This window comes from Gopherus evgoodei, chromosome 2 (assembly GCF_007399415.2).
Source record: "Gopherus evgoodei ecotype Sinaloan lineage chromosome 2, rGopEvg1_v1.p, whole genome shotgun sequence".
Classification (NCBI taxonomy): domain Eukaryota; kingdom Metazoa; phylum Chordata; order Testudines; family Testudinidae; genus Gopherus; species Gopherus evgoodei.
The window spans coordinates 158,096,099-158,119,100 of record NC_044323.1 but is presented as its reverse complement, the minus strand read 5'-3'; the positions used below and the strand labels follow the sequence as shown (position 1 = coordinate 158,119,100).

Below are 23,002 nucleotides of genomic sequence, written 5' to 3'. Positions count from 1 at the left end.
TTTCCCCAGCTCTTCCTTTGATTAGCTCTTTGACTTTGGGCATGCCACTTAATTTCTCTATGCTATGATTTCCTCATCTGTAAAACAGAAATATATCTATTTTGGTGGGTGGGTGGGTAGTGAGGCTTTATTAATGGCTTGGTAAGGTGTTTTAAGATCCTTCGGGGGAAATCACTACCACCTTCACTTATACAGGCTATTTGATGATGATGTTGGCTGTCTGGTTCTGCTCCTAGATTCCCATGCATTACTGGGCATTGTTTTATCCAAAACGGGTCGTGGACCAAGCACGAGAGTTGGTCAGCATGCTGGAGAAGGTCTCTGGCCCAATTGGCATGCAGTTAAACCAGCCCGCCTGGGTGGAATTGAAAGATGATCGAATAGAGACCTATGCCAGGACTATCAAATCCATCTTGGGCACTGAGGTAATGGGGAGGAAGGGACAGAGTGAACGGGGTTTGGGTAATCCTATTTAGAAAGCTTTTCAGTTGGCATTCTAATATCTCTCGGAGATTGGGACACTCTGATTGCACATATGAGAAATGTATTTATGAATCTGTCCATTTGGGAGGATCCTTTAAAGTATCATCCATGGACAGACGTGCGCATAGCGTAGTTTCCTTGTGTTTCTTGTGTGTGCGCCACATTTCCATTGGAGTCTGTAAGGAGGGTTCTTGTAAAGCATTGACTGTTGGCTTGACGTCTGTTAAGTGATACGTAAGCCACCTGAGCGATCATGGCTACAGTATGCCTGGTCCTGCCTTGAGGTGGGAAGAAGCTGCACTCTGCTGTGTGTCTCATTTCTGCCCTTTTAGTCATGCCTCAGTGGGTCACAACTTAGAATGCCACATTCAGAACAAACCCCTGAAAAATAGGGCAGACTGGTGGTTATTCTATCATTGGATTACACCAAGCCAGTGACAAAAGTAAACTTCTGTCTCGCCATGCTATTTAACAAGAAGTCAAAAATGCAGTCTCCTTAGGCATTCCAGCCCTTATTTCACCATCTAGACACTGGACTCTGAGTGGTTATTGAAAACCAGTTTTATCACATAAGGTGTCCTGTTAATCCCTGGAGATCAGACACATAGCCAGATAAATATGTAACTCAGATCTTACCCAATAGTCACGCTGCTGCCAGTCTTCTAGTAACTAAAATCTAAGGATTTATTAATAAAAGGAAAAAAAGAAGAGGAGTTGTTAATGGTTAATAGATCATATACATACAATAATTGCAAAGTCCTTATATCGGGTTTGTAGCAGTGATGGTACAGATGGCTGGCTTGTAAAATCTGTCTGGTAGCTTCCAAAAGATTGGAAGGTCCTCAGTCCATAATGCAGTATGGTCCTTTTAGTTGTAAATCCACAGTTCAGAGAATCAGGGCAGGAAAGAGGCAAAATGGAGTCATCTCAGGGTTTTTTTTTACCCTTTGCCATGTGCCTGGAAATTTACTGGTTCAGACACAGCTCGTAGCCTCTGTTTGTGCAAAGTCACTGGCCTAAGATGGAGTCCAGGGTCACATGAGCATATCACATATCCTTTCATGCTTTAACACACTGAGGTAGCCATTGGCTCCTTGGAGCCTGAAGCATCCTTCTACTGGGATATGTAAGGGTTTAGTAGAGACCTGGGAAACCGCTGGTATGCTGACATGGTATTAGGGTGTAGAGGCACGGGCAGGCACCGTTTTTTGCGCTTCATAGATAAAGTGCTACCTCTCTCCCTTCCCTTCTGTTTGGTAAGGATTGATAAGTGTTGCAGCTGCGTAAGGAATGTAGTTGTTCAAAGGATCCTCTTTGTGCAAAGAGGTGTTATCTCCCCCCCCTTACTTTCCTAGCTACATAAACGAACTTGGGCTCATGGCCCCTTCCTCCCTTCCCTGTGAACTGCTGATCAAGGGAATTTGTGGCTACAATTATTGCAAAGAAATGTATCTTCAAGGTAAAATTTGTCTGTAGAATATGCTTAATGCTGTAAACAGTAATCAGGGGCAGGGATAATAATATTCAGTATATAGCTATTAATATTCATTGTATGGGCCTTCATATTACTCAGTAAGGGTTTTTGTGGTGGTATAGTCAGTGCAGATATTTACATACTAACTTAAACAAAAAGAGTGTGCTGTAACTAATTCAGTGCTTACTGGACAATTGGGCCGAGGGGAACGAGTGCCACAACAATGAATCTGGTTTATTCAATCCGCCTCTGGGTCCTCCTGCTCAATCTTTAACACCCTCCATCCACAGAAAGAATTGTCTGGGCATAATGAGTGAAATGTCCTTAATGGGCCATCAAGCTTGAATAGCCCATTCACAATGGGCTGGCTAGATTGGATGTAAACTACCCTGTGTTTTGTTCCTGGGGTAATGCCCACATTTGAGATACAGTGATGATACATGGATTTAAGCAGGATAGTCTTATTTGGCAAATCATCACTTTTCCATTGACACCTTATGGGACACACTTTGCCCAAGATTTGTGAATAACAGTGGCAGTATCGAGGATGGAAATGGTCATATTTCAATCATACAGCATCACAAGGGTATCAGACTCGGGTACACCCTAAATACAAATTGTGGGAGCTGGAAAGCTCTGCAGCACTTTAAAGGCCCTGTGCATAGGGGAGAGACCTACTTAGCCACATTAGATACCGTGTACCCTTTGTGGACTGTTTCTGTGGGACTTGTGTATGGTGTTGCTCTGCTCTTCGGCTGCAGCCTATCAAATAGTTTATCTTGAATTAATATATTAACTATAAAGAGCTGCATATTGATTGTGACGCTTGAAGATAGGAGACTGATCAGCAGAGGTCTTGAGAGACCTTGCTACCTGCCCATGTTCTGTTCCTGGGATCTAATGCAGATGTTGCACTTGTAATGTTCCTTTGCACCATTATGGTGATAAGGACTTGGCCTGTTGACGTTAGTTATTTGTGGAACAATTATTTCCCAGCCCTCCGCAGTAATGCCTTTTGTGCCAGTGGATCTTTCACAACATGCAGTTATGAACGCCTTGGTGCTTGTTATCTCAGTTAAATGAGGCACGAGGTTTGCTTTAATTGCAGTAGTTCATGTCGTGGAGATTGGATGGGAGCCCATCAGTGAAGGGCTTTGATACTAGAAAGGAACATTGGAGTTATGCAGTTCATGGTGCTATTACTGAAGACCTGTGCTCCCAAATCCAGTAAATTTCCAAGCCTTAGGTCTCCCCAGCTCCCTCCACCCCCTTGTTTATACCTAACAACTAATGAGACACACGGTTGTTACTGTGAAGGTGCTAATAATACCAAATCTGTTCTTAAGAGTATTGGCATAACTACAATAATAGGCTCTTGGTGAGGATTCTGCTCGCTCTGTGACAAATAGCTGTAATACCGCTCTTGGCTGCTGCTTTATTAGACAGTGGGAGCTAATGTCCCAGGATTGTGTGTTACTTCCCTTCATCACAGTGCTTCTCAGGGAGGCTGCATTCATTCCATTGCCAAGGCAGAGAAAAGTCTGTGAACATCGAGCAAAATTCGTGGTGCTAAAGCCTGATTCTGCATTTGTCCCTTGAAGGGTAAGATGCAGATGGTTGTATGTATCATCACTGGGACCAGAGATGACTTGTACGGAGCCATTAAAAAGCTGTGCTGTGTGCAATCTCCAGTACCCTCTCAGGTGAGTCAGGTCACTGCAGTATTATAACTTCTTGGGGTGGGGGGTTGACATGCTGGAGGCAAGGATTCCATACACAAAGTTCTTGCCTGGAATGAGACCACAAAATACTGTCCGTTTCATCCTCGTCTACATTTGAAGCTTCCCATCCCATTTCTCTCTGGATCCAGTACACCTCTGGAAGCAGTAGAGCAGGCAGGCTCATCTGGCTATAGTTAAAAATGAACAAAATCCTACAGTAACATAAAATCATGACCATTTAACCTAACCCTTAAGTATACAGTGAACAAGCCATGTAATTTACTGCATTCCTCTAAATTAAGTCCAGAATAGCAAAGATGGCATGCCTAGAAAAAGGCCTCGGGTGGCTGGAACATCATCTTGGTGGTCATGTTGTCTATAGTAGAATAACAATAGGTTGTATTTAATCTGTAATTAGTCAGATTCAAATTGTGTTGTGGACTCTTGCCTTGCTTGTGAACATTGTATCTAGCCTTAAAGAACTGTTTCATAGTTATCTCTGTAAGTATCTGTGGCTAGCTGGGGCTTCATGTGCTTCACACCTCAGCCAACGGAACAACAAGTATAGAACTCAGATCCCCCTGTTCCAAAACCTCAGACCTCTGCCATTTAAGCAAAAGGAGGTTCTTCTTTAGCTGTGTGAATGTAAGACCTATGGCAACTGTTGAGGAGCTTCGATTCCATTCAGAAGAGGAAGATATGTGCTGGCTGTTGTAGCTGCACTATAGTGTCTGTGTGTGTGTGTTTAAAAAAAAAAAAAGTGAAACTTGCTAGAAAGACACTTTAGTTTGCTGGAGGATGTAATGCAAACATCATTCCGTTTGGGGAAACCTCTTGTCTTTCTCCACCCATCGGAAAAGAAATAAATGCTAGTCTAGGGTGTAAGCATCCTTAAAAATACTTGGGAGCTTTGGATGAATTGGGGGTAAAGGGCTGGATGGGTATCAGTGTTTGTGTTTGCTGTGTATGAGACTTTTGCTAAGTGAAGGCGTAGCACATTCAAAACTCTTGACTTACTGAGAATTACAGTTGCAGATCCAGGGATCAGAACTTGGTTATACAGGCTTTAACAAATGCAAAGTCTTACTTTTACTACTTAAAAGTTCTGAGAAAAAGCAAAGAAATAGAATACTAATGGAAAAACTTAACAGCCGTTAAAGTTGTGTAGTTGGATGCCTTGCAATATGCAAGTATAATCTGTTTAAATTTATGATTGATTTATAGCAGCAATACAGTCTGGGGAGGAAAAAAGTAGACCCTGCTTCTGCAGTCTTGAAAACTTAGCTGGAGTTAACTGATTTTTAATATTTCCCGTTGCTGCAGGTCATCAATGCTCGAACTATCATGACCCAGCCAAACAAATTAAGGAGCATAGCACAGAAAATTCTGCTGCAGATTAATTGCAAGCTAGGTGGGGAACTCTGGGGAGTGGACATCCCATTGGTAAGTCATGTGAAAGTTATTTCCATCAAGGGAGGCTTCAGCACCCTGAATGACCTACCTTTAGGTGCAGGGCTCTCATCTGCGACTTCTCTGTGGCCTTTCATTCCTTTGTGTGTGCACAAATATTAATTCATCCTAGATCAGATAGAGGAAGATAGTTCATAGTGTGAAAGGGGTATTCAACATCTCTGAAATGTATCCCCCTTCTTTCCTCTTTCACAGGGGAATGTACTCTTACCCTTAATCTGTCTCTCTTACAGGCTATCAGCATACTAGCCTGAGGCCTTGTCTACACTACAGAGTTGCAGCGCTGGTGAGGGGGTTACAGCGCTGCAACTTAGGATGTGTACATACTTGCACAGCACGGCCAGCGCTGCAACTCCCTGTTTGCAGCGCTGGCCATACACCCGGTCGAGCCTCGGGTGTAGAGGATCCAGCGCTGGATCACCAGTGCTGGTCATCAGGTGTAGACACTCACCAGCGTTTTTGTTGACCTCCGTGGCATAAGCAGGTATCCCAGCATACCTGAAGAAGCCTCTCTGGTAATCAAGCAAACTCCACTGCCCTGGGCTCACCTGACCCCTCCTTTAAATGCCCCGGGAATTTTAAAAATCACCTTCCTGTTTGCTCAGCCAGGTGTGGAGTGCAATTAATCTATCAATCACTCAGCGACCATGCCTCCACGCACCAAACGAGCCCCAGCATGGACCAATGCAGAGCTGCAGGACCTCATTAGTGTTTGGGGAGAGGAGGCTGTGCAAACACAGCTGCGCTCCAGAAGGAGAAATTATGATACGTATGGGCAGATATCGCAGTCCTTGATGAGAAGGGGCCATGAACGTGACGCGTTGCAGTGCAGGGTAAAAATTAAAGAGCTGAGGAGTGCTTACTGCAATGCCCGTGAGGGAAATCGCCGCTCAGGAGCTGCCCCCACAACCTGCCGATTTTACTGGAGCTGGATGCCATACTTGGGTGTGACCCGACTGCAAATCCTAGGAGCACGATGGAGAGTTCAGAGCAGGGAGAAGTGGGGGAGTTTGTAGAGGACGGAGACAGTGAGGCTACTGGCGTGGAGGGAGACACCCCGGAGTCCCAGGACACATGCAGCCAGGAGCTCTTCTCAAGCCCGGAGGAGGCTAGTCAGTCGCAGCAGCTGGAAGTTGATGTTGAGAAGGAAGCTGAGGATCGTGATCGCGGTAAGTAGATTTCTATGTTTTGGGAGAGGAGGATTTTGGTTATGGCTCCCTGCATGCATGCCTAAACGTGGAATAGCCCATTGATTTGCTCTATCACGTCTCTGTAATCTGCCTCGGTAATCTCTTGAAATGTTGCTGCAAGAGCGTTTGCAATTTGCTTTCTCAAATTGATCGGGAGAGCCACCGTGGTCCCTGTCCCGGTCAGGCTAACTCGTCCGATCCACTGTGCAGCGAGGGGTGGGGGGACCATGGCTGCACACAGGCAAGCTGCATAGGGGCCAGGGTCGGTATCCACATTCCTGTAGAAGACCCTCCCTCTCTTCCCAGGTAACACGCAGCAATGATATGTCTGGCAGTAGGAAACCCTGTGGAGAGTTTAGGGATAATTGAGTGCAGAGCGCCAGGTTCGCGTTTCCCCAGCCCATGGCGCTCTGTTTTTAACCCCCCCCTCCCAGCACGTAGGCAGCCCCGCGGTGTGCTCCCGTGTTCCCCACCCCCCCTTCCAAGCAGGCATCCAGCCCCGCGGTGTGCTCCCGTGTTCCCCACACCCCTTCCAAGCAGGCATCCAGCCCCGTGGTGTGCTCTCGTGTTCCCCGTCCCCCCCTCCAAGCAGGCATCCAGCCCCGCGGTGTGCTCCCGTGTTCCCTACACCCCTTCCAAGCAGGCATCCAGCCCCGCGGTGTGCTCTTGTGTTCCCCACACCCCTTCCAAGCAGGCATCCAGCCCCGCGTTTCTCCCTCCCCCCCCCCCGTCACCAGCAGGACGGCGTGAACGCGGACCAAAGAACCCCCCTCCCTCCCCCCAAGCAGCTAGCTCACCACCTTCCTATTCACTACTGTCCCCTCTTCAGGACACCAGCTACCTCCTGTACCCATTGCTGATAAACCCCAGTGACCCACTGGTCAATTCCCACTCCCAAGGGGAAATCGGGGCAAAACCACTCACCCCATTGCTCGCCATGACTTAGCTTGCCTGCCCTCTCTGTGTTATGTGAGGTATGTGAGAAGGATGCTACCAAAAGTCTAAAAAGTCCTTCACCAAGTGATAATAAACAATGTAGCCTCTGTGTATTACATGTTTCTATCTCTCTTTTTTCTAGTGACCTTGACTGCTGCAGCCGGATCACCGGCCTCACGTAGGTTGCAGAACTTGAGACGGAATCCTAGAAAATCAAAAGAGGAATTGATAAAATCTGTTACGAGCCACTACAACAGAGAAAGTAGGAAGACAGAGGAATGGAGAGAGAAGACCTATGAATGGAGAAGCAGTGTACATGAATGGAGGCAAACAGAAAGCATGAGAAAGGAATTGTCTGCCAAAAAAAACACAAAGCAGATGATAAGCCTCCTGGCTCGCCAAACTGAGTCTTTCGAGTCTCTCGTAGCCATGCAGACAAATATGTACCTTTGTAACCCACAGCCCTCCCAAAGCCTTCTTCCTTTTTCCCCAGTATTTCCACAAAACAACTTTCTCCAGCAGCCAGTTCCGTATTATCCCCAGCTGCCCCAACACCTGTAAGATCACCTGCCAGCCCTGATAACTATAATTCTTACCCTGTTCACTCCACCCCCATTATTCTGCAGCATAGTAATCCTGAAGTGCAGCAGACAGTGAATATTGATCAAAATAGGACATATTAAAACCTGTAAATGTACAGTCCACCACCTCTACACCCTTGCCTGTTATGTACTGTATGTTGAATAAAGTTTTTTTTTTTCTATTTCACTACGTTTTATTGTTGCTGGAAGTGGTAAATATTACACACCAAGGTAAAGCAAAGCACATCAAATGCATCAAACATTACTGCTGGCTCTCAGCATCAAATTGCTCCCTTAAAGCATCCCTAATCCTTGAAGCCCTTTCCTGGGCCTCCCTATTAGCCCTGCTCTCTGGCTGAGCAAACTCATCCTCCAGGCGTCGAACCTCGGAGGTCCATTCCTCACTGAATCTTTCACCCTTCCCTTCACAAATATGGAGGGTACAGCACGCGGATATAACAGCGGTGATGCTGCTTTCCACCAAATCTAGCTTCCCATAAAGACAGCGCCAGCGAGCTTTCAAACGGCCAAAAGCACACTCCACAGTCATTCTGCGCCGGCTCAGCCTGTAGTTGAACCGGTCCTTGCTCCTGTCAAGCTTCCCTGTATACGGTTTCATGAGCCATGGCATTAAGGGGTAAGCGGAGTCTCCAAGGATCACAGTGGGCATTTCGACGTCCCCTACTGTGATCTTGCGGTCTGGGAAAAAAGTCCCGGCCCTCAGCCTCCTGAACAGGGCACTGTTCCGAAATATGCGTGCATCGTGCACCTTTCCAGGCCATCCTGAGTAAATGTCAGTGAAACGCCCACGGTGATCCACAAGCGCTTGCAGAACCACGGAGAAATACCCCTTGCGATTAACGTACTCTGATGCCAGGTGGGGTGGTGACAGAATAGGAATATGCGTACCATCTATTGCCCCTCCGCAGTTAGGGAACCCCATTTCTGCAAAGCCATCCACAATGTCCTGCACGTTCCCAAGAGTCACGGTTCTTCTTAGCAGGGTGCGATTCATGGCTGTGCAAACTTGCATCAGCACCATTCCAACGGTGGACTTTCCCACTCCAAACTGGTTCGCCACCGATCTGAAGCAGTCTGGAGTTGCCAGCTTCCAGATTGCAATAGCCACCCTCTTCTCCACTGGCAGGGCAGCTCTCAATCTCGTGTCCCTGCGCCGCAGGGTAGGGGCGAGCTCAGCACACAGTGCCATGAAAGTGGCTTTTCTCATCCGAAAGTTCTGCAGCCACTGCTCGTCATCCCAGGATTGCAGGACGATTTGATCCCACCACTGAGTGCTGGTTTCCCGAGCCCAAACGCGCCGGTCCACGGAGCTGAGCACGTCTGTTACTGCTACAAGCAATTTACTGTCTTCACAGTGAGGCGGTTCAATATCATCGTCTGACTCCTCACTCTCACTGTCACTCTCACTCTCATTTTGCAGCTGAAGGAATAGCTCCACTGCCAAGCGCGATGTGCTGGCAACGTTCATCAATAAGGTCGTCAGCTGCTCAGGATCCATTTATAACAAAAATCGCAGAAAAAGCGCTGCAGAATCACAATGCTGCCACACTGCTCGGAATGTGTACCAAAGCACCACGGGGCATTGGAACAGGAAGCGGAAAGACAATCACACTTCCTTCCCCTTCCCACAAGCCACAGCGCCGAAATGGGACGAGGTGCTCTGTGGGATAACTACCCACAATGCACCACTCCCAACAGCGCTGCAAGTACTGTTAAATGTGGCCACTCTGCAGCGCTGGCCCTATACAGCTGTTCTAACACAGCTGTAACTACCAGCGCTGCAAAAGCGTAAGTGTAGACATACCCTTAGACTCAGAAGGCCTGGGTTTGATTACCAGCTCTCCTACAGACCTCTTCCCTGCACACTTACTCTCTCTGTGCCTCCATTACCTGTCTGTACAATGGGGATAATAGCACTTCCCTACTTTATTGGGGGGAATGTTGTATACCACAGTACCGATGAAGGATAGATAAAATGAACTATCTGGTTAGCTCTTTGGTGGTAACTAGTACTTTTGATTAATTCCAGGGATTTTATGACCACTACAGGCATCAAACCTGAGGGTGGAACTCCCTCTTGGCATTTAATTCAGCTCTGCTTTTTTGCTCTTTAGAAAGTGTTCAGATGTAGTTTCCAGTGAAATGGTGAGTTATGCCTCTGACTCACAGTTCCCCAATGCACTGGGTTTCCTTTCTCCTTTCCAGAAACAGCTGATGGTGATTGGCATGGATGTGTACCATGATCCCAGCATGGGAATGCGCTCTGTGGTTGGCTTCATTGCAAGCACCAATCAGTAAGTTGTTTCTAAATTAGAGTATGTTCTACCTCTTTTTACATGCCTGTAAACATGGACCTCTAAGCAGTTCAGTGTTTGGCTGATGTGTGCGCTTCACACTCCAGCCAGTGTTTTCAGGGAATGTGACACATGCCATGGACTACAGAGGGAGACTGATGGATCTGTTTTTTTAATGGAGCATTCCAGATTACTCTGTCACAGTGAAGGTCCTGCATAGTTCTCAAGTAGGGAGTTGCTGTTTTGATCAGTTTTCTCCTTGTGTATTCCCCACTGCTTTCTGAAGTGTTGGTCAAACAAACACACAATAAGACCTGGCCAATAGCAAACTGGGAGACTCTCTGGGAAGTTTATCTTACTCTTCCAGGCTTTTGACAGTCCCTTGCTGGAGGAAAAAGTGGTGTCTGTGATGAAACTGCATATTGTCATACACAGATGAAAAGTCTTCAGATCTTGAGTGTTTCCCTACACTTGCGCTGCTAGGCAGTTGCATTTTTGGTGGAAAAGTTACATCACGTGGCTGGAAGCGAAACTCTTTTCTTTATTAATAAAGTCGCTTTATGGCACTGCCTTGCCCTTACTAAAGAAGATGAGATATTGACTTAACCTTGATTGTCCTTTTCAACAGTGTTTAATAACTTGTTTGTTTGCAGTCACCAATTCCAAATGCCAAGGACCACCTGGCATTATCTCTGATCATGTGCTGCCCCTATTGCCGTGCACCTGAATCCTTTCAGAAACAGTCTGAGAAAAGATATATGCAAAGCTGGAGCTGAATTTGTTTTGAATTGTAGAACTGTTTTGGGCTTAGACTCACAAGAGTCCTGTAGGTAATATTTATCTTTTTCTTTCTGCCACGAGTACTCTCTCAAAGTGGTATTCTAGGGTTGTGTTCCAGATGCCTCATCAGGAAATTGCAGACAGTTTGAAGCTTTGTCTGGTCGGGGCCTTACAGAAGTTCTATGAGGTGAGGAAACATAGTAGGTGACTCTTCGCTGACCACTACAAGAAATGGATAGAACTGCAAAGAGAAAAGTGTGCCTAGCCTGAAACATGCATCTCCTTTTCTGTACTCAGGAATGCAGGCACCATCTCTATTCAGTATCCTAGGGTGAAGAGTTGGGAGTACCATTTATTGATATAAAAAGAGATGGGATAGTTCTATGGATATCAAGAATATACAGAGTTGTTATATTTAATGACAAAAAATTTGAAAGGAATATGAAACCTCATGCTTCAGGACTTAAGCCAATCTCTAACTATTAGAGACCAGTGTGAGGGACAGATTTGTCCCATATATGAATGTGCATCTTGCACCTTTTTCTAAAACATCTGGTGCTGGCCACTGTTGGAGACAGAATACTGGATTAGATGGATTTAGGCCTGACTCAGTCTGCTAATTTCTACATACTGGATTGCTGTCCCAAGAGACCACCATAAACTGGATCTTACCCAATAAGTAGCATCCACCTATTCACCGTGCTTCAGTACATGAGTAACTGGGTTAGTCACTCCATGTGTTCATGAGTGTCAACATTCCCAACACAGCCTGGAGTTCATCTCGACTGAAAAACTACCATATGTAGTATCAGTGGAAGATACTAAACTGGGCTTTCTAAACGAAAAGTAGAACAAATTAAAAGTTAAGCAAGTGAGTAAAAGACTTTGCAGAGCTCACTTTGAATTTAAAAATTAAAATGGCCCCTTGTTTGGCATGGCATGCTTAATCTTCCTTCCTTATCTCAGGGACTTGCTTAATTACCTCGATCAGGCCTAACTCACAACTGTGGCTATTGCTGAATGACTCTTCTCACTTTCAATACCGCTACCTATCTTAAGCAGTTATATTCTCCTGTCTCTGAATGACCTCAGCCCTTTTATCTCACCATAAATCTCCTCGATGCAAAGAAAGGAATGGTACATTCTGTATGAAAGTGTAAGGACCATGATGTAGTTTCTTGATTATTTCACCACTTCAGCGGGTCGTGTATATGCTTTAATCTTCACTGGGTGTCCGCAAATAAAGCCATGCTCCCAGACACACGGTTAGGTCTGCTTTAGGGTTTTCAGTTGCAAAGGCACTCCTTTAAAAGGCAGTCAGTCCTATTTATAAACATGTAAATTAGATATGGTAGGTTTTTATCTCTTGAGTGCTTCTTGTGGAAGGCGCCAAATTAACAACTCTGGAAACTGAAGTCTACTTGCAGGACAGGTCCTTCATGAGCCGTGGTAGGGCAAGCTTTTCCAAATACTGTCCTGTGAATATGCCTTAATGGTGCTCTGGAATGAGAAGGGGGATTCAGTTTCCATGGCCCATTCAGTCCTTAGCCTTTTTGATGAGGCTGTCCAGAAAGGTGCTGATTGTGATGGTGGTTTTTCGAATGTGGATACTTGTCCACTTGGGCCTGGACTGAGACCCAGCAAACTTATTCCACATGGGAGTCGATGAACCAGCATCTTCCAGGGCAGCAGTTAAGTTGGCATTATTTGTGTCCAAAAACAGACTGACTGCATTTAAACCCAAAGTAAAAAGATCAGTGGTCAAAGCCAGAAGTGTCAGTGTATTTGTGTAGTCTTTGTGGCCCAATCTGTTTCACAGAATGCGAGCTTTCACTTCAAGGAAAGAATAAGTTTCTAGCCCATGTGGTTGGGGTTATAACCTTCCAAATCAAAACTGATGCAGTACTGTCTCAGCCTGAAAAATGCTTCTTCAAAATTAGGTGTTAACTCTTAATGCTCATGATAACACATCGAGTCAGATTTTTCAAGCAATTTAGGTTCACAGTTACTGACCTCTTTCCCACCATGTGATGCTGCATACAGCAGTGACTTTTTAACTAAAAGGTCCATGTCCTACACTCAACTTTGCAAACTGCCCTTTGATGTCAGTGGGTACTCTGTTACAGATCAAGAATGGTACTTGATCTTATATTTGTGGATTCTCAGGCCATAATCTCCAAATATAATTTGGTCTCCTTCACAGCATGAAGCTGCACTAAGACATCAAATTCACCCATGTTACCCTAGACCATTCTTAGAATGATAGGGTTTGAAGGGACCATGAGGATCATCTAGTCTAACCCCCTGCCAAGAGGCAGGATTTGTTGTTTCTAAACCATCCAACATAATGGCTATCCAGTCTCCTTTGGAAAGCCTCCAGCAAAGGAGCTTCCATTCTTTGTCTTGTCTTGTTTCTTATTCAGGTGAACCACTGTCTGCCTGAGAAGATAGCAATTTATAGAGATGGAGTGTCAGACACCCAGCTGAACACAGTGGTCAGCTACGAGATCCCACAGCTCCAGCAATGCTTTAAAGCCTTTGAGAACTACCAGCCCAAGATGGTGGTCTTTGTGGTCCAGAAGAAAATCGGCACCAATCTCTACTCTGCGTCCACTGAGCACTTTGTAGCCCCCACTCCAGGGATTGTAATTGACCACACTGTCACCAGCAGGGATTGGTGAGTGGCAGGCAACCCACAAAAGTCTGTTCTCTGCCAGCATCCATATATTCCCCCCATCACCATTCTGTAACTGCCAATAAAAGTGGAGAGTCAAGTTGCATTGCATTACTGGCTTGTGGAAATCTAGTGCATATTTCAATTCCAGAGCAAAGAGTTGAATATGGCTCAGCACTGGCTTATAGCAGGAAGCTGCCAATTATAGCCAGAGGGGATAGTCTTAACGAATTTGGTACCTAGACTTTCTAGATCCCAGAAGTTCAATTCAGCCCTTAGTTTACCTGCCTCAGTAGGATACCTTATGTAACAATGCCATTTACTCTGGAGCACTTTCTCATTAGACCTTGCAAAGAGGGTCCCATCTGTTCTCTGTGTATGTTAAACATACCCCTGAATAATAGCTCTGTGTAAGCTCAAAAGTTTTTTTCTCTCTCCAGCAGAAATTGGTCCAATAAGATATTATACCACCCACCTTGTGTGTCTCATATTCTGGGACCAACGCAGTTACAACACTGCATAAAACATACCCCAAGCATTTATAAGGTTTTGCTCTGTCCTTGCTCAAAATTTCCCATCCACTTCCCCACGGTACTGATTGCTCTCCATCACAGAATGTGCTGCATGAATATAGACTAAAGTGCTTTGGGAACGAAGGGCCCGCTTACATATTCAGCTCTTAGGCACTGCAGCTGTATCCTTGATGTCTAGATGCTAGTGTACCCCTGGGGAGGATACACTGAGGGAGTAGGCAATGACAGCATGCTGTGATTTCAACTTAGAATGAAATCTTGATAAAGCAAACTCAACTTCAGATGTAAACCCCCTTTAACAGACCTACCTAAGGAACTGCCACAGGCTTTTCTCTTGTTTACAGGTGGACAACTTGACTCTTTAAAGTGTTTCTCTTTATCCTTCTCAGGGTGGATTTTTACTTGTTGTCTCATCGCGTCCGACAGGGTTGCGGCATCCCGACTCACTATATCTGTGTGCTTAACACAGCCAACCTCAGTCCTGACCACATGCAAAGGTGAGAGCAGTGAGTAGAGGGGTTTTCCTCAAACACCCCCTCCCTACAAAGTTGCACAGCAGAGAGGCTGAGTAGCTGGAGGTGGCGCTGATGACATGTAACTCTGGTCTTGAATGTTTTGTGATGTTGTTGTCCAAATCCTGCCCTAAAGAGAAGTGGAAGTTACTTCCTTGTGCCTTCTGATGTGATTGCAGAGGTGCATTTAGCAGCTGCTCCCCACCCCCTGAAATGCTGGCTATCTACTGCTGCGAGAGTCAGTGTCTTGGACTTACTGGTGCAGTGGTCTGATCCAGCATGGCACATCTTCATTTTGGAAATAGACTCTGAGTTTATTTGCAAAATTTGTCCTACTAGGTGAGGTGGGATCACTTGCGAGTTGGGCATCTTTGCATATTATTTCCCATTTTTCTTTTTCAGGGAAATACTAGGTTGAGATATTTCTGAATTTATTGAAGGGGCGTGGGGGGGGAATCATGGCCAAAAGTCCAGCAATGATGATGTCAAACTCTGATTGGTTTGGCCATTTCTTGTTCTCCAACAGGACTTAATATTGAGAAATACTCTTGCAATACACAGCAGCAAAGCTGGAACTTTCCCCAAGGCCTGTTGTTGCAAAACAATTTCCACCTGGAAGTTAGCTAGAGACCAACATGTACCTTTACAAAGAATGAGGTGAAATTACTTCCAGTCGTGCCTTAGTTCATTGGCTCAAATGCTAACGACTCAAAAATGAATGGTACAGAGAAGGCACATTGGATTTCCCTGTTTATCCTTCTTCATTGTACAAAAACAGGGAGAGAATTGATGAAATTGAAAAAAGCAATAAATGTAAATCAGATAAAAAGAAACTCTACTTTAAACAATGTATAATTAGCCTGTGGAAGTGACTGCCAATGACAATATATAATTGAGCAGGATTCAAAAAATGGTTAGAAATCTATGGATACTGAGTGTATGTACAGTTTGTATTAAGTAGGTCATTGCTTTTTTCAAGAGGACCAGGAACATACTTTTCCTGTGGGTAGATTATTCCATAATTGTCCACTAGGGATTTTTGCACCTTTCTCTGAAGTACCTGGTGCTGGCTGTCACACTTCCTGAGGTAACTGCACCTCTGATCCCCTTTGTTGCCTCTTCAAGGGTCTCAGGCTTGTAGCCATCACCTCTCTTGGGGCACAGTCCTTTGACTCCTCTCCTCCAGTCTGAGCATTTAAGTTGCAGTTCACTATGATAATGTTGTCAAATCTGACTTGAGTTCAGTACCTGCTGTTCTTCTTTTTTCTTGGGTAATGGCAGGGTTATCCAGTGACCAACCAGACTTCATAAAGCAAAGTATTATTTGTTCTGAACAGAAGCATTACAGAGAAAACATACCTTAATGCATAGGTCTCAGCATACCAGATAGTTGTCCACCTTCTACGTGGAGACCCTGTTAAGAACAGAGTCCTTAGAACCCTGTCCTCAGTGTCTGTCCCTGTTAGTCACAAGGTTGTTGTGACACTTTCTGGGGATATCCAGGACTGTGGGACACCTTGCTACCACCTGCCCTTAGCATGAGTAAGCCTTGTCTGTGCCTGTTGGGGGTCAGTTCCCAGCTCCACTGACCACCGACAAAACAAGCCCTCCTCTCTCAACCTACGCAGGCTCCACTGTGCCTCTGCAGACCAGTGTTAGGCACATTCCAACCATTAAGCCCTCCAAGTTTCTCCATTGAGTGTCCAATCTCTGCTCCATTAAGACTCATGGTATTCACCAATCCACTGCTTCCAAAGAAACAGTGCACCTCATTTTCACCTCTACTCACCACTTCAGTTAACATGCAACACTTAAATATGTTTGTAGTGAAATCAAGTATAAGTTTATTTAACAAAGTACAGAAAATCAAGTAGTAGCAACTAGAAGTATTGGAAACAGCTCCATTATAAAATAAAATCATAGCACGCATTCTAGAGCCTAGGTTTAATTAGCACGATATTTTATTAGACGTAAGAGTATTGCTCACCCAAAATCCCTGTAGGCAGGACATGACCTTTTTGTTGTAAGACATGCATGCTGTCAGTGTGCCTCTGAAGTGAAGGATTAAGTGTCTCTTTGCACTCCAAGATATACCAGATCAATCATTTGTTATAATTCATGAACAGGACACTCCCCTGTGTGTGTTCCTGTAGATTTTATAATCTCTCAATTCATCCCTGGCTAAGTATGCACATAGGCACACAGTGTAAGGCATACAGTACACAAATGGACAGGCAGGGAGGTAGGTGTCATTTACGTCCTTCCTGAAAGGAGCATCTCCATTCGGTCACCTCCTGGTGACATGCCTGAACTCTAAGAGCATATTTTCAGTGTAGATACATAACTCCTTAAATATTATCTGTATGTACATTTTTCATGGCTTTCAGTAGAGGCCTCACATGCCCCTGTTGGTGAACTAATATGCAGATGTCTGATCCAGGGGACCCCTGTACAACCCTATGCACCCCCTATGCTCTCTATCAGGTGGCATCAGGGGGTCCCTGGGTTATAACTGTGTCAGTTCTTGGATTGAGTGAGAGTGACCTCTCCCTTATGTGAGGGTGATCACTTTATACAGCTGAGTTCTTTGTTTGGTAGCCTCCTTTTAACCAGCTCAAACAGGTATGTGCAACTTCCCTCAAGGCAGGAGGACTCTCCTGACTTGTATACCTGCCTAGGGATTTGCATGGATGTATCACCTCCCAGTTAGTTATTTTAATTCCTGCAGGAAGCTCCTTGTAACTCCCCATGGAGCCAGAAGACAATCCCAAGTTCCTAAAGATAAATATACTGTTAATAAAGCTGATATAATACCTTTGGAGATTCCTAGTGTCCAAAATATGTTGCACGGGCTGCTGTCAGAGCTAGGTTAACGGTTTGCCCTAGTATGACAATTCAGCGAGAGAAGGGTTTGGTCCTTAAAGAGCTCCTATCCAGTGACATGGAAAGGACAGCCCTCCACAAACACATGGTGTTCCCTGTGGGTTAGACATACAGTGTCCAAAGTAGGGAGGTATGAATTCTAATGGAATCTTCTTTCCTCTTGTTGTTTCTAGGTTGACTTTCAAGCTTTGCCACATGTACTGGAACTGGCCAGGCACTATCAGAGTTCCAGCCCCCTGCAAATATGCTCACAAGCTGGCCTTTCTCGCAGGACAGTTTCTGCACCATGAGCCAGCTATTCAGCTGTGTGAGAGACTCTTTTTCCTGTAGCCTGGAAAGCTGGGAGGTGAAGGGGAGACTCTAGCTCCTCAAACAGCAGATGGAGAAGGGAGCCTCTTGGATGGAGCTTTCATTGCTCTGTGGTCACCTTCTGAGGGACACTGCACACCAGTGCTTCTGACAGCCATATAAAAGGAGACTCTCTTCTAAGTTTGTTTTTATAAATATATATATTCGGCATTTCTTTTTACTTGGTTACTTAAAGGACACTTGAACATTAGACCCAGAAACATAACCTCCTTTAAAATCAATGCAATAATCCAGTGGGGTATTCTGCTGCTTGACTTCTGTTGCTCTGCTCTTCTGCGTATGAAAACAAAAGCAGTATGCTACCTCTGCAGAAGCATTTTAATCCCACCTCCCCACTGCTGGGCTAATGGCATTGAGGCTGGCTCAACAACACAGAAGTAAATGGTGTTAATTTCGTACACCAAGGGAGGGATGTGATCAGGGCGTTCCTGGTCATAGGAAAGGAGCAGAGGTAGGGCTAGCTTTACTGGAGTGTTGACCTAAGGTTAAAGATACTTAACAGTACCCATTTAAGAGTGGGTTCCTGGTAACAGCCATTTGCAAAGGGAGGTGAAGATGCAACGGGAACGGATAAATCTTGTTTCAAAGGCTAGCGTTCAGTTTGCAGACAATTAAATCTGTTCCCGGTCAGCTGGTTGCCCAAGGAAATGAGAGTGCAGGGTTCCATTGTGAGGGAGAGTTTGAGCTCGCTTGCTTCTTCAGCATATGCAGGTGACATGCTAAGGGCTAGTCTACACTACCACGCTGCATTGATGCAGCTGCGCTGCTGTAGCACGTCTGGTGAAGATGCACTGTGCTGATGGAAGAGTGCTCTCCCATCAGCATAATTACTCCATCTCCATGAGAGGAAGGAGCTATGTCGGTGGAAAAGTGTCTCCCACCGACTTAGGGCTGGTGTGGGCAGTGCTTAAGTCCACATATTGTGTGTAGCTTAGAGGGGTGGCTTTTTCACACCCCTGAGTGATGTAAGTTACAGCGACTTAAGCAGTAGTGTAGACAAGCCCTAAGGAGACAGCCAGGTATTTTTGATCCTGGTGGCTGGATACATTGGTCAGAAGAAACATAGCACTGCCTTTTATTTTTATTTTATTTTATTTCCTACTTTTTAAGAGATGTCTCGGTACTTGTACTGTAAATGCATCCTCTAGGAGCTTAAATCTCAGCCAAACAGCAGGTGTTGGGTGGTGGAGAAAGCTAGATCTTCACACAGAGGTCCTGTTTACATTTGGGATGATTTTGTTGCATTTCAGTGCTAGAGAAAGAGTTCTGTAGTGCAGGCTAAGGCTAAGCATAGTGCAGAAACTGCATCAGTGTGGTGAAAGGCATCTTTCCCATGAATCCCTGTTTCTGCACTCCTACCCTAGAGGGGGTTGCAGTAGGAGAGCTGCATTGATTCAGAGCCCAAGGAAAACACTAAAGACATTGTCAAACTTGGCAGGGGGAGGGTTATCTGCTGCTTTTCTGGAGTTCCCTCCTTCCTCACTCCCACATGGGCTAATAGGATGTCCTGAGGCACAAGAAGTGGTGTGCATGGGGCAGTCACACCCACCTTACACTTCCAGTGACTGCTGGGATTATCTCCAGCTCCATTAAAGAGTGTGAGACTGAGTGATGATGTGATGTAGGTGTACATTGTCACCATGCCAACCTGGTGAACTGTTCTGATGATCTGCTGCTTGTGCAAACTGGAATTTCAGGAAGTTCTCCCTGTTGCTCCAGTCCTGGGATTGCCTTGCTGCTCCAGCACTTCGATTGACTAGCAGACCAGAAGTGCTGCTGCAATGGCATGAGAGATGCCTGGGAACTAGGTTGAGCCACCATACTAGTTCCACTTGTGACTTAAGCCATTTTAGCTCCTTAGCTTTCAGAAGTGGAAAGCCACAGTATATTAGCCCACTGTACCAGCCACCTGCCTTCCATCAGGTGCCACCTTTTGCTCCTGTAGCTTCATGAATAATCAAGGTTTCTGTGTGTATTATTCTATCTTTCTCTGTGCTTTGGGTTAGAGAGCATGAAAGTAACTAAATAAAAACTGCATTTGTTGTATGTTCATTCCCTTTTTCTCTGCCTCTCTGCCAAGGTTTTTACACCTATTCTGTGTAGTCTCTAGTTTACCACAACAGATTACAGTAGGCCAGAAAACTCCTGAAATGTATGAAACCATATTGGTCAGCTGACACCCAGGATTTACACAGCAGTCTGGGGAAAAGTTCCTTTGACGTTGTCAGCTGATGAGTTCAGAAAGCCAGAAACCTAAACACAGATGACTAACGTCACCAAAGGAAATGTTGATTTACTGGAAAACTAGGTTTTGTGTGTTTAAAAGGTGCTGAGTTTGTGAACTGATCCATTATGGTCCATGAAGTAAGACTTCCAAAATATACCTTTAACTAGATCATTGAGTTGGCCACAGTCCATGCCTCAGTAATAGTAGTACATTACGAGCTGTTGGATTAGTGACCCGGAAGCTTTTCTGGAACTGTTACTGATCTTTCTGGTAAACAGTTTCAAACAAACAGTCCATGTTCCAAAAAATGACTTTCTGGAATGAAAACCTTGCCTATGCAATAGTATTGAATATTTGCCCTTTTCCTAATTTCGAAACCAAAGCACTGGGTGTACTTCAAAAATCTGATGGTGTCTTCCAATAGCATTTTTTGTTTTTTGAATGTAGCTTTCAGTGTGTGGTTTTTTTGTTTTTTTTTTTGGTGCTTTACAAATATTGGTCCTTGTATGAAACCAAAGACAAAATATTCCCTGATCTGTGTCCAGAAAATCCCTTGCAACACCCTGGAATTTATTTGATGCTTTTGCATTTCTACTTCATTTTCCTTTTTTTAATCTAATACTTTAAAGAGCAGAATCCTACATTTTATTTGTTTTTGCAGCTATGTGCTTAAAAGTTGCTGGTTACTGTAAGAAAAATATTTTTTAATTCTTTCTCTTAAAGCTGGGATAGCTGTTTCAAGTACCAAAATTTTCCAGTTCCCGTGTAAGCAGCTTTCCTGAGGATGTTGCATGAATAGTTGAAAAGCTCACAAATAAAAACATGATGATACATTTATGTAAGGGGATGAGGCTAAAAAAACCTAAGATTTTAAAACTGTCTATGAATATGTTGAGATGCTGATCTAGAACTGACACTCTTGGCTTGAAGATTTCTCCGTGAAATGATCAGAATTCATTTTGAAGTTGCATTTTGCAAAGTTTCTGCATCTGTGCAATTGAATGGCTCCTCTCAAGGCAGGGGATAGATTAAAGAATCTTGTATCTATTCCTGGTTTTGTAGCCTCTCTTCTCAGTTTTAATACTGAATGGTTGAAAAACTTTTGTGTAAATGTGTAGTTCTGTTCAACACAGTACAATTATAACAGAGCTCTATTAAACATCGTTTCTTTACTGTGTTGAAAATGTTTTTTGCATTGGGCTGTTCCAATTCTAAGTGGTGAGAACTCTAATGAAATGCCCCAAATCTCCCATTAGAGAGGTGGTTTGCTAGACTGGAGGGAAGCCCAGGGTATTAAAGCAGGCTCTCACCAGGCATGTATTTAGAAACAGACAAATTCATCAGATTTAACAGGTATCTGAATGAAGAATGTAACCAGTGTGCTGATAACAATCAGGAAGAGGAGCTGAGGGTATGTCTACATCTACAGTTTTGCAGCGCTGGTTGTTACAGCTGTATTAGTACAGCTGTATAGGGCCAGCGCTGCAGAGTGGCCACACTTACAGCAACCAGCGCTGCAAGTGGTGTTAGATGTGGCCACACTGCAGCGCTGTTGGGCGGCTTCAAGGGGGGTTCGGGGAACGCGAGAGCAAACTGGGGAAGGAGACCAGCTTCGCCGCGGTTTGCTCTCGCGTTCCCCGAACCCCCCTGCAAACCACAGGGAAGGAGACCTGCTTGCACGGGGGTTCGGAGAACGCGAGAGCAAACCGGGGAAGGAGACCAGCTTCGCCGTGGTTTGCTCTCGCGTTCCCCGAACCCCCCTGCAAACCGCAGGGAAGGAGACCTGCTTGCTCGGGGGTTCGGGGAACGCGAGAACAAACCGGGGAAGGAGACCTGCTTGATTACCAGAGGCTTCCTCAGGTATGCTGGGATACCTGCTTATTCCACGGAGGTCAAGAAAAGCGCTGGTAAGTGTCTACACTTGCTTACCAGCGCTGGATCACCAGCGCTGGATCCTCTACACCCGAGACAAAACGGGAGTACGGCCAGCGCTGCAAACGGAGTTGCAGCGCTGGTGATGCCCTGCAGATGTGTACACCTCCTAAGTTGCAGCGCTGTAACCCCCTCACCAGCGCTGCAACTTTGTGATGTAGACAAGCCCTGACAGTCTGGTAAATGGGGATGGGTGGTGTGATATGTAATTACTCCCAAGCAAGTTTGATTTGATTCATTCATTCACTCAGTTTATTTCTTGACCTAAGGGATCTTTTTGCCTCCTCCAATCACTAATCTGGGTGCAGGCATGTAAATCCCTGGTCTTAGCTGAAGGTGAGATTATATACCCCTCAAAGTCTGAGGCTAAAGAAAGGATTTGATTGATAAAAATTGATGTGAAAGACGTGGAATTATCCAGTCTTCACCCCTCCATACCAGCCTGCAGCAGAGGGTCTTCTGTGCTTTGTGTAGCCAAATTGAAATAACGCTAGTGGCTGGCTTTCTACAGAGTTGGCTCTTGTGATTTTTTGGGGGGGACTAAAACTAAGAGGCAAGCTGGCTGGTCGCAATGTTTGCATGCTGGCTGGTAGATGCACTTATGGGAAATATGACACTTTTGTGTGTAGGCTACCCGCTGCCCCACCTTTACTTTGCAGCCTGTGAGGGGTGGGGGGCCACAGTGTGTGCTTTCAGCCCCATGGTAATGGAAAAGTAGCTCTGGAAACAAACCTACATTCACTCCGTTTTTCCTGCTTGGCTTATCTCTGTTACTTGATCTTGTCAGGGTATAAGCCCAAAAGGTCAAAACTGCTTCCCAGGTATTGTGCATGAACGCACTGAGGGCTCAGAAATGCTGCAGAATGCATGAGTGTGATGTATCTGAGAGAAGGGACAGGACGGAGAAATCAGTAAGTCTGGT

General features: G+C 45.1%; 1 protein-coding gene across 3 annotated transcripts in view; it reads left to right on the top strand.

Annotated features, from left to right (window-relative positions):
- PIWIL2 (piwi like RNA-mediated gene silencing 2) overlaps window positions 1–19,973 on the top strand; it is a 45,008-nt gene extending 25,035 nt beyond the window's left edge. For all 3 annotated transcript variants that reach the window (XM_030552090.1, XM_030552091.1, XM_030552092.1), the window contains 8 exons: window positions 237–425; window positions 3,559–3,660; window positions 5,002–5,121; window positions 10,082–10,170; window positions 11,032–11,137; window positions 13,374–13,627; window positions 14,547–14,654; window positions 17,726–19,973. In XM_030552090.1, the coding sequence (XP_030407950.1) occupies window positions 237–425; window positions 3,559–3,660; window positions 5,002–5,121; window positions 10,082–10,170; window positions 11,032–11,137; window positions 13,374–13,627; window positions 14,547–14,654; window positions 17,726–17,882 (1,125 nt within the window). In that variant the 3' untranslated portion in view covers window positions 17,883–19,973. The remainder of the gene's footprint in view (window positions 1–236; window positions 426–3,558; window positions 3,661–5,001; window positions 5,122–10,081; window positions 10,171–11,031; window positions 11,138–13,373; window positions 13,628–14,546; window positions 14,655–17,725) is intronic.
- Window positions 19,974–23,002: the final 3,029 nt, after the last annotated feature.